Source organism: Diospyros lotus, chromosome 6 (assembly GCF_014633365.1).
Source record: "Diospyros lotus cultivar Yz01 chromosome 6, ASM1463336v1, whole genome shotgun sequence".
NCBI classification, from domain to species: Eukaryota; Viridiplantae; Streptophyta; class Magnoliopsida; order Ericales; family Ebenaceae; genus Diospyros; species Diospyros lotus.
The window spans coordinates 26,352,801-26,366,985 of record NC_068343.1 but is presented as its reverse complement, the minus strand read 5'-3'; the positions used below and the strand labels follow the sequence as shown (position 1 = coordinate 26,366,985).

General features: G+C 32.7%; 1 protein-coding gene across 2 annotated transcripts; it reads right to left on the bottom strand.

Annotated features, from left to right (window-relative positions):
• Positions 1-2,914: 2,914 nt before the first annotated feature.
• Positions 2,915-7,041, bottom strand: LOC127803312 (uncharacterized). 2 transcript variants are annotated; one of them, XR_008023493.1, is made up of 6 exons: positions 6,903-7,041; positions 6,726-6,794; positions 5,975-6,640; positions 5,104-5,277; positions 3,816-4,249; positions 2,915-3,673 (listed from the first exon to the last, which is right to left on the bottom strand). XR_008023493.1 is itself a non-coding variant. In XM_052339438.1 (4 exons), the coding sequence occupies exons 1-4, from the start codon at positions 6,973-6,975 to the stop codon at positions 5,129-5,131; spliced, it is 957 nt and encodes a 318-aa protein (XP_052195398.1). In that variant the 5' UTR covers positions 6,976-7,041; the 3' UTR covers positions 4,884-5,128. The 2 variants fall into 2 exon arrangements, 1 of the variants encoding a protein (XP_052195398.1); XM_052339438.1 differs by lacking the exons at positions 2,915-3,673; positions 3,816-4,249 and having other exon boundaries at positions 4,884-5,277.
• Between the last annotated feature and the right edge of the window lie 7,144 nt (positions 7,042-14,185).

Genomic DNA, 14,185 nt, shown 5'->3' with positions numbered 1-14,185 from the left:
TATATTATGGAATTACAAGAGTGAATGCGAGATAAAAATGTAAATGTTACACACAAACGGTCGGCTGGTTTTCTAAAACGGTTGACCAGTTTGGGAAAATATCGGAAACAGTCGATAGTTCGTTTACAATGGTCAACAGTTTCTCTAAGCAAGTTTTCTGTTCAAGTGCTAGTCTTTTGTCACTTTTAACAACAGAGCATGTAATCCTCTGTCGCCTCTTCATTAATGAGGAGAAAGAGTGAGTGAGAGAAAGAGAAGAAAGACATTGGAAGGAAGAAGAAGAGGAGAAGAGTTCTTCTTCGACAATATGCTTCATGCCCGAGTCTGATTGTGTAAGAAGGTTTCCTTCTCTACTCCTTGATGTTTTCCTTATTCTTTTACTCTTGTTTTCTCCCTCTTTTTGATCCCACGACCATGAGATGGTCCATCCATGCTGAGAACCAAAAACTAGCCTTTTATCACCTTTGCTTACATGGGCTCGATGAAGGTTTCCAGTGGTTGCTTAGGCGTGCACCAACTTAGTCCTCTACACTTCTAGAAGTGGCTTAGTTAGCCAAGTTGTAGATCTGGAGCGATTGATGGTGGATCATGAAAGATGGTTTAAGAGTAGCACGTTAAGAGTTCGAGGGAGCTTGAATATGTTAGTATAGGTGCTCGAGACCCAATCAGATTGGGCATGTTGTACACTAATAATTGCAATCATATTTATTATTAAATAATGAGCTATTTAATTTCACAAGAAGTCATTCTATTAGTTTCATGTTATTATTGTAATAACTGGATGAGACTAGATAGAAGTCCATATGATGTGCACTATGACTAATCTATAAAGATGTAAGATGATGCATCACAATTTCTAGCCCTCATTAAATGTCCCAAGTCATAGCAATGTCAAGAATGGACATTGACAATTGCGGTAAGACTTGTATGTGCTATGTTTTTACTATGTGATAGCAATGGGGGTCTCACACCCATAGGTATAGGGATGCCTAGACAAATACATAGGTGACTAATGTTGGAGAACGTGTCACTGGACATGACTCGCCATGAGAATCTATTTTGATTATATGTTAATGGAATTCTCATACGAGATAGATGTAATTAATCCTTAGACCTAAGGTTGCCACGATCATCTCATAAGAAGACCGGTATGTTTTGACATCTTTTCGATAGATCTAGACAAAGGCTGCACGTGGCCGATCGTTGAGTATATCGTGAGGCTTATGGAGATGGGTGCATAACCAAGATGGGACTCGTCTATCCCTTGATGGAGGATGATGTATCTAAAACGCGTTCGGTGGATATTCACTTTAAATCCATAGCCATGGTAAAAAAGATAATTAATAAGAAGTTATTGATTCACTTTCTATTAGTGAGGATAACCGGAGGACCGAAGAAAACTCATGCAATCGTAATCAAGCAACACATCGCTAGACTTGAGATCACATAAGATACATTAACGAGAGAATCGAATTATAGGGTAACAATGCTCGTGAAAGATTGTTTACGGATTATTAATCCTTCTGAATGATTAGGTAGGCATGAAGCCTTGCTAGAGGCCAATCTTGTTTTATGTGTTCATATCGATACATTGTTAACATATTCAGAAGGCTAATGAGTCATATGTAATAGGTACGGTCCCTAGCTTAAACTAAGAGAGTGGATATATGGTTAAGTGAGACATTTTGACAAGAAATTGTATCATCGTAGGTTCTCACGGAAAAATAACAAATAGACGTAATAGCGTTGATATGACAAATAGTCGTCATAAAGGAAAGAGTTTTCTAAAATGACAATTAATTAAATTAGAATTGAGTTTCTAATTTAATAATTTTCTATTTATTTGAGTGACAAATAGAAAATAATATATATTTGAGTTTAAATTAATATTTGGGTTAAATAAAGTATTTGAAGCAAATATTAAATTAATATTTGAGCTAAATTGGATTTGGGCCAAATATTAAATTAAATATTATATTTGAGATAAATTAAATTTGGACTAAATATTTTATTTAAACTTATAATTAGATTTGGACTACTTAATTAATTACTAGTTGGACTAGGATAAATGGGCCGACCCATATCCATTAGGGTTTTGGAAACCCTAGGAGGCCATACTCCTTTATAAATATCCCTTTATGGGTTGCTCAAATAAAGGAATGGTTTTGATGTTTTCAAGAGTTGAAAAATTGTCGTTCACACTCTCCCGTTTCCTTTCGCATCGATACGAAATGAGAAGATTCTTTTCGTCCATACAAAACCCACGAAAATGAGAGGGAGCTAACACTTCTATATTCCGTTCTCCTCTCCAACGGACGCGTGTCGTGTATCACGAGTTAGAGATTGGATGATTTGACGGCTCGAATCCGTCAACAACTCGAAAATTTAAAGGTTGAATTTATTTTATTTTGTATGTGAATGATTTGATTTTGATGTTGATTCAATTGCTGAAATCGGGATAAGGTTCAAAAATTTTAAACTACGTTACTTGCCCTGTAGCAATTTTGCTTAACTTTCAAAAGAATGGTCAAAGAGTTTAGTAGGAAGTGCAACAGAAGCATCAACCTACAACAACATCATCGAAGGAGGTAACAGTTATCGTTTTATATTTGTTTGATATTTTTGATATATGCACATGGCTTATTTTTTGTGTGTCTAGCAAGAATCGCTCCATTTCCACTGCATTTATTTTGATTTTGAAAAAGTTTTGAAAACGGCTTGTGTTCTTGCTTATGCCTCTAAGTATTAGTGCGTCCTTTCAATGAATGCATGAACCATAGAAATACACGTATCATATCAATGCAGACACTTGAATCTTAAACAAGTTTACTTTCCAACAGATAAATTTATTTGGAAAGTTGGATATGCATTTATATATGTAGATTGAGAAGCATTATTTCTCTAAATATATAAGACAAAATACTTATGGGAGAAGAAAATAAATGTATTTTACCATCCAAAACCATAAGAATAACATGGGAAACTCAGGAAACAAGAGAGACATGGTTAAAAATACAAAATGAATAAGGAAAACAAAGGAACATCCATTTGTTTTTCTTCCATTTGCAGTCGACCATGACGTGTACTTATCGATTAAATAGGTGGTGCAGGGTCAAACGAAAATCATGAATGAAAATCCAGAGGTACGATGTAGAATAAACGATGACTGGAATGCTAGCTAACATGGACACCGGCAAGGTCATGCTCTCAAGGGTCTCTCTCAGCGTCAGGAAGAAGGCAGCGCTAAAAGCTATCACCATTGTTACGATAGATAGGAAGAGAGTGAAAATGCCGAATGTCAAGGTCAAGGGCAACTTGATCAGGAAATCTTCGTCTTGAAAGTCCAACGTATAAATTCCAGGAATAACATAGCCGAAGTGCAGGACGAGAACAAAGATAATGCATCTGAAATTATGAAGATAGTGAAGTATTTTGATCCCAAATTTATGGGAATGCCTGTATCGTTGTCATAGCCGCCTGGAACAGTGAATGCAGCACTAAACATTATAGTGATAATAAGCGTCGCCACTACCGAGCAAGATGATGCCGTCTCCTTCAGCCATTTCCCTCCGGCTTTTTTGAGCTTTCTGTGTTCTTGTACGAATAAATCCATTGGAATTAGGTTATCCTTGTTTTCTACTCCTTTGTACATGGGTAACATCTTCTCCACATTCTGATAATCAAGGACCATTCCGGCCCCAAAATTAAAAAAAAAAAATGATAAGTATTTCACCTTTAATTTTTGTAAACAAGAAAAACCAGCAGCTAAAAATAATAAGAGAAGGCAAAAGAAGAAACAGAAGCTGGAGATGGACCTTAAACCAGTATATCTCGCTTTGCATTTGTAGATATGGACTAGGAAAGTGGCTAAGCTCCTTGGTTGATGATAACAATGCGGCATGATGAAGGATTGTGTTTCCATTTCTATTAGCCCAAATGGTTGTTAAAACGCCAGCTTCAGGACTTCTCAATGCAGAGACGAAGATTTGGGAGAGATCTTTGGGAAGAGCCATGTCAGAAGCAAATAATTCATCGAGTATAACCCACAATGCATCTCGGTGTATTTCCCTAATTGTGTCAATGAAACTCGTATTATATTGTTCCACGGCAATTAAGATTGGTCTGGTCAACACACTTTGTATGATTTGGGAACGGTTTTCTAATTTCAATATCTCCCGGCATATCCCACGCAACAACCTTCTAGCTATCTCAGGTTTTTCTTTGTTGTTCGCACCAACTTTGAAGACAACTGTCGACATTACACACCAACTTTGAAGGGAGGGCTCATTAAATAAAAAATGGAATAGTAATCTTAATTTAGATATAGCTAAAGCCTAAAGGAATTTCGTCTAAATTTATTTATTCAGGCCTGCTATATTCCTCCGGTGAAGTGAAAAAAAAAAAAGAAAAGAAAGCTAAATTTGTTGAAGATTAAAATATAAAATGCATGTAAAAAAAAAAAAACCTAAATTGATAATTTGATTTTACGGATTTGGCTCGAAGTTTAAAATGAGTTAATAATTATATGTTATATTTTTGAACGGTAAGAGAGATAGCTAAATGAAAATAGATAGAAATGTTTGAAAATAAGAAGTAATTTAGGCTAAGCGCATTTAATTTACCCATAAATATGTCATGCATACTTTTTTTTGTGTCAATATTCTTTGGCTTTGCCATGTGAAAAAGAAAAATAAACAGAGATAAGCCAAAGGGACAAAAACAAACAATAAAAGGAGAAGCAATTATAGGTAATAATCATATTCGTTAAATGAGAAGCCAGAAAATGTATATGAGTTGGTTTTTTTGTAAGTTTAGAGTTTAGCTTAAAGGAAAAACAACAGTCACGCGTGAGTTATAATCACTTATTATTAAATTAATTAATCTTTGTTTGTTGGCTTTTTTTTTTTTTTTTTGGTTTTGAGAAGATGGCATCTCCACTCTTTGCAAACTAAACAAGTATAAATTAAAAAAGAAAAACCAAGAAAAAGAAATCCACCAAAAAAAAAATGTCATGTTTAATTGGTAATGAGTATATAGATGATACAAACACCCAAGCCAAGGGAAAAGACAATAAAGAAAGTGGAGAAAAAAACTGTAACTTACTCCATTTACAGAAACCAAAACAGCACTAGAATTCATAACACCAATCCACGAACCGTTTTCGTCTTGGTTGTTTCATAAACACCCGGGCTAGTGGATATATTGTTTTACCATTCTCCTTGACCATTTCTTTGATGCAGAGTATCGGAGATAGCTCGAAAACTTCATAAGCTAGATCTATATATATTATAAAACAAAAGAAAAATTAATTTGTAATTGTGCTATTTGAATTCATAAAATAAAAACTCTTATGTATGTGCAATTCTAATAATATTCAATGTAATACTAACATTCAAATTAATTAATCGATTGAGGGGAGAAAATATTGAGTCTAATAGTCTTTCCATCTTATTGTACTCAAAATATTCAATGTAGTTTGTCTCTACTCCATTTGCACAATCAGTTTCAATGTGTTGTGCATGTGAAATCTACAATACACAAAACTAAGGGTAACATAAGACTGTACAAACTCTAAGTCAAAATAGCATTTTCATTCTAATAACAAGTTGCCACGTATCCAATTTCAACCATATATAGTTAGACATTTTTGACAAGTTTTCACGTTGTTTTCAATTTTAAAATCAACTGTTAATTTTATCAAATTGAGAATATATATATATTTATATATATAACTTTTCTTGTTTAGTTTCAATTTTGAAACTTAAGCAAATTATACAAAAGACTTAGTTAATGAGGCAACAAGAATTTGTCAGCCAAGCAATTGAAAGTCCACGCACATACATAGTAATATTGAGGATCTGCTACATGTCGGCTTGGCACAATAAGTTGGAATATATATTGAGGATGTGAAAATTGGTATAAATCACCATTACATTAAATATTGGATATGAAAATTGGGTTTTTGTTTGCATACCATAGAGTTGGGAGCTGATGCATGCTTTGAAGAGCCTAAAAGAATGATACTCGCTTTGATAAGCAGGCTTATAAGCTTCATCCTTATCTTCATTAACAAGCTTGAAGCTGTAGTTTCTCTCATCACGTCCAAAGACTTGAGTGGTCATGGACACTTTGAGAGCCTTGAATTCATCATCATTCACACTTGACTGAGTTGAATTAGTCACGACCACTCCTTCAATATCCCCATAGCTTGGATTCGACTCATACATTGGAGTAAGATCCAACAGAAAGGAAACAATTTCCTTCTTTCCAGATAAAGCAGCCAGAGTGACGGGTAAGTCTCCATTTTTATTGGGAATGTCCACCAGTTCAACGCATGTATGCACCAATTTCTTCACAATCTTGATGCTGCCTTCGGCGACTGCAAGAGTAAGTATTGTGTCTCCGTACGTGTTCTTCTGTTTCAAGATACCGTGGTCATCGACTTTTTTCATTAACTCGAGAAAAATCTCTTTTTGTCCAGCAACCACTGCGACCTGTAAAGCGTTGGCTTCGAATGCTGTGAATCTTGTGCCAAGCACCGAGCTGTCAATTTCAAGCAACTCTTTCACCTTATTTAGCTCTCCCTCTCGCACTGCCTCGTAAAATGCTATACGGAAACCAACCTCCCTAATCTTAGATCCTGCAAATTAATTAATATCCAGTTCCGTAACTGATCAACAAATTTCACTACCTACTTGATTCATTGAAACTAAGTTAAAGAATACCACTGTCACTATTTCTATGGCGCTCTCCCAACTTTTTTCGATGCTCAGCACACTCCCTACGCCTCGATTCTGCAAAGTAATTAATATCGAATTCCGTAATTGATCAACAAATTTCACTAGCTACTTGATTCAGTAAAACTAAGTTAAAGAATACCAATGCCACTTGATTCAGTTTACCTTCTGTTTCTTGCGGGAGTATTCCCTCGCCAGCCATTTTCCTCCGTAAAATTATATTCAGAGAGCATGTCATGTGTTAGTCTACTCGAAGAACATTAAATAAAGAAATGAAGCAACAAGAATGGGACGAGCAGTTGCTCAGTCGCGTGGAGCTGACTGTTTGGTTGGATCAGATTACATTTTTTTATTTTTGCTAAATTTAAAAAAAATCAGAAGTGTGTGGAGCCGACCAATAAAGTTAAGGGATGGGGTCATCCATTTAGTGTGTCTAAGAGGAAGACAAGCACAAGGTTGGTGGCGGCACGCCACCTGCCTAACCCCACATTGGTGATGGGTATGGCCCAAACCAAATGAAAACGCTAGTTTCAACGACACATTGAAACACACACATGGATGGGCCCACCTCCTCTCTCTTAGTCTATATTTGTGTGACGGTAGGTAACATAGCAGTACCCATATTACATAAATCTTAAATTTATATCATAATATGTTAATCACAACTTAATCTATGGTTGAAAAACAAACGCTTATATTAATTTACTGACCCAATTGTTCTAATTCCAATTCCCAAGTTATATATACGATGTTTCTATTCAATTGTTCCTTAGCTTCACCTCCACTCACATTACACAATTCCAAACCCCCCCCCCCCCCCCACACACACCACATTATTAACCATTGTGATTATTATTAACTCTCTTTAAATTATATATTATTATAAAATTTTATTAAAATTTATTTTAAATAAATTTCTAAATCAAAAAATCTCATTTATGCAAAATAATTTTATTTTGACCTACAAAAATTATTTAACAACTATATGAAAAATTTATAATTAATACTAAATAAAAAATTAAAACAGCCCCTATACCCCCTTTTTATTATTTAATTTTCATTTTTAATAATTAAAATTTTAAATTTAACAATAATTACCCCCACACCTTATATTAATTTAATTTAAATTATATATTATTATAAAATTTTATTAAAATTTATTTTAAATAAATTTCTAAATCAAAAAATCTCATTTGTGCAAATAAATTTTATTTTGACCTACAAAAATTATTTAACAACCATATGAAAAACTTATATTTAATACTACATAAAAAATTAAAACGGCCCCCTAAACTCCACTTTTTATTATTTAATTCTAATTTTTAATAATTAAAATTAAAATTAAAATTAAAATTTAACATTAATTACCCCACCCACCCACTGTGAACACCCCCAACAGGTAGAGTTTAAATTCAAAATTTTATAATTAATATTATTTAATTCTAATTTTTAATAATTAAAATTTAACATTAATTACCCCCACCCACCCGCTGTGAACACCCCCCCCCCCCAAGCGGTGGAGTTTAAATTTAAAATTTTATATTTAATATTATTTAATTCTATTTTTTAATAATTAAAATTTAACAATAATTACCCCACCAACCCAATGTGAACACCCCCCACAGTGAACAGCCCCCCCCCCCCCCCCCCCCCCCGCCCAACGGTGGAGTTTAAATTCAAAATTTTATATTTAATATTATTTAATTTTAATTTTTTTACAATTTAAATTAAATAAAAAAATTTAATTTGAACCCCCCTCAACCTCCCGCCTCCCCCACGGCCGCCCCCTTCTTTATATTTAGTTTTTATTTTTTTATAATTTAAATTAAATAAAAATTTTAATATGAATTGCCCCCCACTCTAAAACCCCCCACCGCCCCTTCCCTTTGTATTTAGTTTTTATTTTTTATAATTTAAATAAAAAAAAAAACCTTACATGTGAACTGCCACCTCCCATTTAACACACTTTTTTAATTCTTTTAACTACTTATTGTTTTGAATTTAAAATTTTTATTTAAGTCACATAATACATAATAATAATTTATACAGAATATTTAATAATAATATATAATATATAACAATATAAATATGAAATAAACATGTAATAAATATAAATGACATAACTATTAAGATTAACAATTAATAATTAAATAAATATATTAATCAAGCAATAAACAACAATTTATTACTTAATAATAAATCAAATAATATCTATTATGTAAGAAACATTCAATATTGTGATTTAAAATTAGAATAATTAATAACTAAAAATAAAAAATACTTTCAATTCTTGATGAGATTGGTACCTTCGTAATCAAGACTAAATCACACCAGAATAAAATCATGAATCGTGATTTCAATGAGAGTGAGACAGAAGCAAAATAACGCAAAGAAGAATGAACTTAGCAGCAAAACAATGAAGAAAAAATCAAAGAAGTGTAGAGATGGAGACGAATGTGGGGGGAGGGGAGGCTTTGAAGAGGAAGGTGAGGGGCCAAGTATTGAAGTGTCATGAGAGAGGGAGACCCCCCCGCCACAAGTTGAAACCAGCGACGGGCTTTTAGCGATGAGCATGTGCTCGTCGCTAAATAATAATAATATATTATTTAAATATATATTAAAATAAAATATTATTTTAATTTTACAACATTAAACTAAATTGAATTAATTAATTTAAATTAATATATTATTTTTAAAATAAATATATATTTTTTAACTACTTTAAAATATATATTGATTTATAGATATTTAATTTTACAACTTTAAAGTAAACATAAAAAACAAATTACAATCAAGAGAGAAGAAAAATTAAAAAAAAATTATAAAAATATATAAAGAACAACAACTGAAAAATAAATAAAATATTTTTAATAATTTGTAAATTTATTATTAATTTTAGAAGAACAGATAAAAATGTATTTTATATTTTTTAAATTATTAATAATGTTTATGTTATAAATAATAATAATTTTATAAAATATTTTACCAATTAATTTATAATTTTAAATTACATATATTTTGTAGACTAAAAATGATAAGTTTTTGAGAGGAAACTAAAAATGATAATAAAATTAATATAGTTATTTTATAGATATTTGATTTTACAACTTTACATTAATTAAAAGAATAAGTATAAGAGATAAATAAATAAGGAAAAAAAGTAATAAAAATAAAACATTAAAGAGTACTTGGAGTACAATGACTGAAGAAGGAAATAAATTATTTTTAAATTAAAATATTTTTTAATAGTATGCAAGTTTATTCTTAATTTTAAAATATGAGGTGAAGGAAAATCTTTTATTTTTTAAATGTTCAATAGCTTTATGTTATAAATATAATAATTATATAAATTATTATTATTTTAATTTTTAGTTTTAAATTATATATATTGTAATATCCCAATAATTTGTGAATAATTAATGATTATTAATTTTATAGGAACAGCTAATAACTGTTAATTTGATTGGGAATAACTAAAAATTATTAATTTAAATTGGGGATGGTTAATAATTATTAATTATTGTAATTAAGATGATTATTAAATATTTGTAAGTTTAAAGGAAATATTAATTTAATTTGTGTTTTACGGTGATTATTGAATATTTGATGGAAATAATAATTTATTTTATATTAAAAGAAGATATTAAATTATTTTGTGTTTGGGAAGTGGGTAACTAATTATTAGAAATCTGAGGGTATAAGAGTTAATTTTATAAGTGGTGTATGTGAGAACTTATGGAAGTGTGGGGGTCTAAATGTAAATCTTGGAAGTCACTAAAGATTCCTTTAATTTTATTGATGTGTATGCACAATCTAAAATTGCAGCCAGCTCGCGCGGTAACTCCTGCCCGCATAGAAGCAGCATGTCGTGAGATCGAGGCTTGGTGCATAAACGCGCTGGAAGAGATTTTGTTGGAGTTTTCCAGCCAATGGCCCCCCCCCCCAAAACGATGTCATTTTGGGGGCTAAAGGTGGTGCAATTGGGCTGCCACGCGGCGCACGCTGGACAGCCCAATCCCTTACCTTTTAACCTCCAATTTTGGGTGAATTCGGCCACCAAATTAACAGCAAACAGTGAGGAATTGGGGGAGAAATTCAAGGAAAAATGAGAAAAAAATGTTATTTAATTAAATTTTAATTATACAGATAAGTTGAGTAAATTGTGTAAATAAATTTGTACAGTTGAAATTTAATTTGGGGTACGATTTTATTAATTTTTGATTGAATTGAATTATTTTACAACGTGTATTAATTTCGTAGCGTGTAAGCGTATATACCCGATTTGGTTATAGAAATTAATTGTGAACGTTATAGTTAATTATTATGCGAATTTTATTAAATTAAATTAAGTAGGAGACTTTTGGAATTTAATTCCGTAAGTGCTTATGGGGTATTGTTTCGTCCCTACTATAACGCTCCGCTCCCATTTACGGGTGTTACTCGTGAATAATCAACTAACTATTCACATGCCAAGGCAAAAAAATGAAGAGACGGCCTACGTTTTAATGAAAAACGACCTAAGTCGGAACTAGGCTTTACCCCTCACTTCGCTTCACTCACGAATCCGAGAAACTATCGAAACAATCCCACGAAAATAAAACCTGAAACTTCGTAAAGTGTCACCCCTTTTCAAGCTCTTAATGAAGAGCCAAAGATGACTTTTCAGGATTCGATAAAATAAGCTAACACACTTACTTCATTAAAATTACAGCATAAGACCTTAGTTATAAGAAAATAATTTTCTTTGACCCAACTATTAATCCATTTTTCTCACTTCCAAATACTTTAGAAAATATTTGAGTTAATATTTCTTTGAAAAAATTTAATAAAATTTTCCTTATCAAATCTCTATTGATTTTCCTTTTTATTTATTTCAAAAATACCTCAAATTCCCAATCTTTAGGAAATAAAATTTTAAAATTCAAACATCAAGCTTCCTCAACCATTTTTCAAAATTCAAAGAAAATACTCCCTTATTTATTTTTTTGTTTTTTTTTTCTTTTTAACCCAAAATTTTCAGAACACTAAAATACCTCAAATACCTTCCAAAACATCCAAGTTTTCCACTATTCATCCACATTAAACATACGTACATAAAAGCTAAATAAATACATCTATACACAAGATAAAACCTACACCATCACACACATTCTTCTTGCTCCATTTCTTTCGACCTTCCAAAACCTTCTTTCCCTTAGATGATTCCCCACCTACAAAGAGGTTAAAGGACCTTATAAGCTATTACTCAGTAAAGGTGCTATGCAAAAGTAAATGTAACATGAGCAATGTAATGCAAATGCAATGCATATAATGGATAGTCCTCCATGCCCTCATAACCTTCATAGATTAAGACACCAACTAACCCTTCCCTCATCACTAGTCCTCCATATGGCCATAGGTACACTAGAACACACATCATGCAAATATGATCATTACATGCAACTCATACAAAACAATTACAAATGCAAGCAAACCCCATCATTTGGGGTCATCCCTTACCTCTATTTCCTTGAAACTTCAAGACTTCACTTACCAAGACTCTCTTTGGCTTTCAACCACCTTAAGAAAAGAATTCTTAAAGCATTAAATGATCTTGAAGACTAGAGAAATGAAATGAGAAATGAAGACTTTCTTTCTTTCTAGAAAAGATTTAGATCAAAGCTTACCTTTCTCTTCTTTGGAAGCTCACAAGAGAACTCTCCATTGTTCTCTAATTTCTGCCACCAAGCAAAACTTCCTCTTAGAGATTTTTTCTTCCTTATATATAATGTCTTGACATCTCACAAGCTCAAGACTAATTTCTAGCCCTTGATCAATCTTTTGAAGAACAAATCCTAACCCTTGAAACTAGCACAATCCTTGTGCTTTTGATAAACTTAATCCTAGCCTTTGATTTAGAAAGAACTAGTCTCTACTCTCTAGAAAAACACAATTCTTGCCATCTAGCCTCTTTAAATCTCTACCCTTGATGATAAATTAGAGACTAAATCTCCATCATTAGGCTTATTAGATATTTATTTATTTGCAAATTTGGCAATCATGTCACTTTCAAGAATCAATTGTAGCCTTTAGATCTTGATGCTTTCCAAGCTAAATCGTCAACCATTTGATCAAAGCTCCAATTCCCATAATTCCCCAATTTTTAAAATTAAGAAATATTGACTAATTTCAAGATTGACTATTTTCCCCATTTCTCATTTAATTTAAATTCCATAAATTTTCAAGCATTTAATGGAGACTAATATCTATTTCTTTTTTATTTAATTTTAATCTCACTCTTGCTTCACAAGATCATGCCAAGTGTCCCACTTACACTTAATCCAACTAATTTCTTATTCCCATATTTAATTAAATCCTTTCCATGAGATCTTACCAAGTGTCACCAATCTATTTTACTTGGCTTCCATTTTAATTCCACATTTCCATTCATTTTCCCATGCATTTAAACAATAATTAATTTCTCCCAAAATCAATTCTCTAATATATAAATATTTTCTCCACAAAAATAATTTACCTTTTATGGGACGGGACTCCAAATTATTGTTTTGCCCTTCTTAAGGCATCCTATAAATTAAGTGCCTTCTCTTTGATTCAAGGGCAATTATGAAAATTTTCATATACCATTATTTTCTTAATTAACAATTTTATCATGACTCATCAAGGGTATTAATCCTACTTCTTCGGGAATGATGTCGAACCTGATTTGGGCTAGGTTCTTAGTGAGTCAATTGTGGTTGTGGGTACCCTCTAGGGTGAGTTGTTGTAACCGGGAGTCTTTGTGTTTTACTTGTGTGAGTTGCAGGGTGTGGGGTATACAGCTACTGACTGTCGACCATTGGGTCATGGCAGTCGATGGCTAGATATATGGACGCCAGTTATCAACTGTTATGATAGACTATAGACGGGTCAGACAAGCTGGTATCGTCGAACACCTATCATTGGTGTTGTGACATATTGCATGACATTACAGTGCATGGGATTGGACTTACATTCATTAGGGGTCATGTTTTGTAAGTACTGGGAAGTGTGATCATCAGCATAACTCGGTTGGCCTATTGAGTGCCAATTTGGGCACGATAGGCGAGCGTGTGCAATTAGAGCATTTTTCTGTGTGAGTTCCTTTGTGGGCGTAGCATGGCCTGATGCTTGACTTATGGGGGCTTTGTCATCACGTTAATACTGCAAAAGCCATTGCATTTATTATCTGTTGCACTACGTGACTACCGTTTGACATGGTTTGTGATTGTAGACTGTGGTATGGAGTTGACCCTCGATAGCTATGAGTGGATGCTGGGCTCCAGATAACTATGATTTGGGAACTCTGGTATGTGAGTATGGGAGCCTTGGGCTCATGTGGATTGTGTTATGGGAGCCTCGGGCTCATGGGCTTTATGCCAGCCAGTTCTTGGCTGTAACACCCAGTAATCCCGTTGTTAAGAGAATGAGAA

Excerpts from the sequence above, each read along its gene's own strand:
- LOC127803312 (XM_052339438.1), bottom strand. The coding sequence starts at position 6,975 with ATGACATGCTCTCTGAATATAATTTTACGGAGGAAAATGGCTGGCGAG. Across the intron at positions 6,795-6,902 it reads ACTCCCGCAAGAAACAGAAG|AATCGAGGCGTAGGGAGTGT; the intron begins GTAAACTGAATC and ends ATTACTTTGCAG. Across the intron at positions 5,278-5,974 it reads CATCAGCTCCCAACTCTATG|ATCTAGCTTATGAAGTTTTC; the intron begins GTATGCAAACAA and ends TAATATATATAG.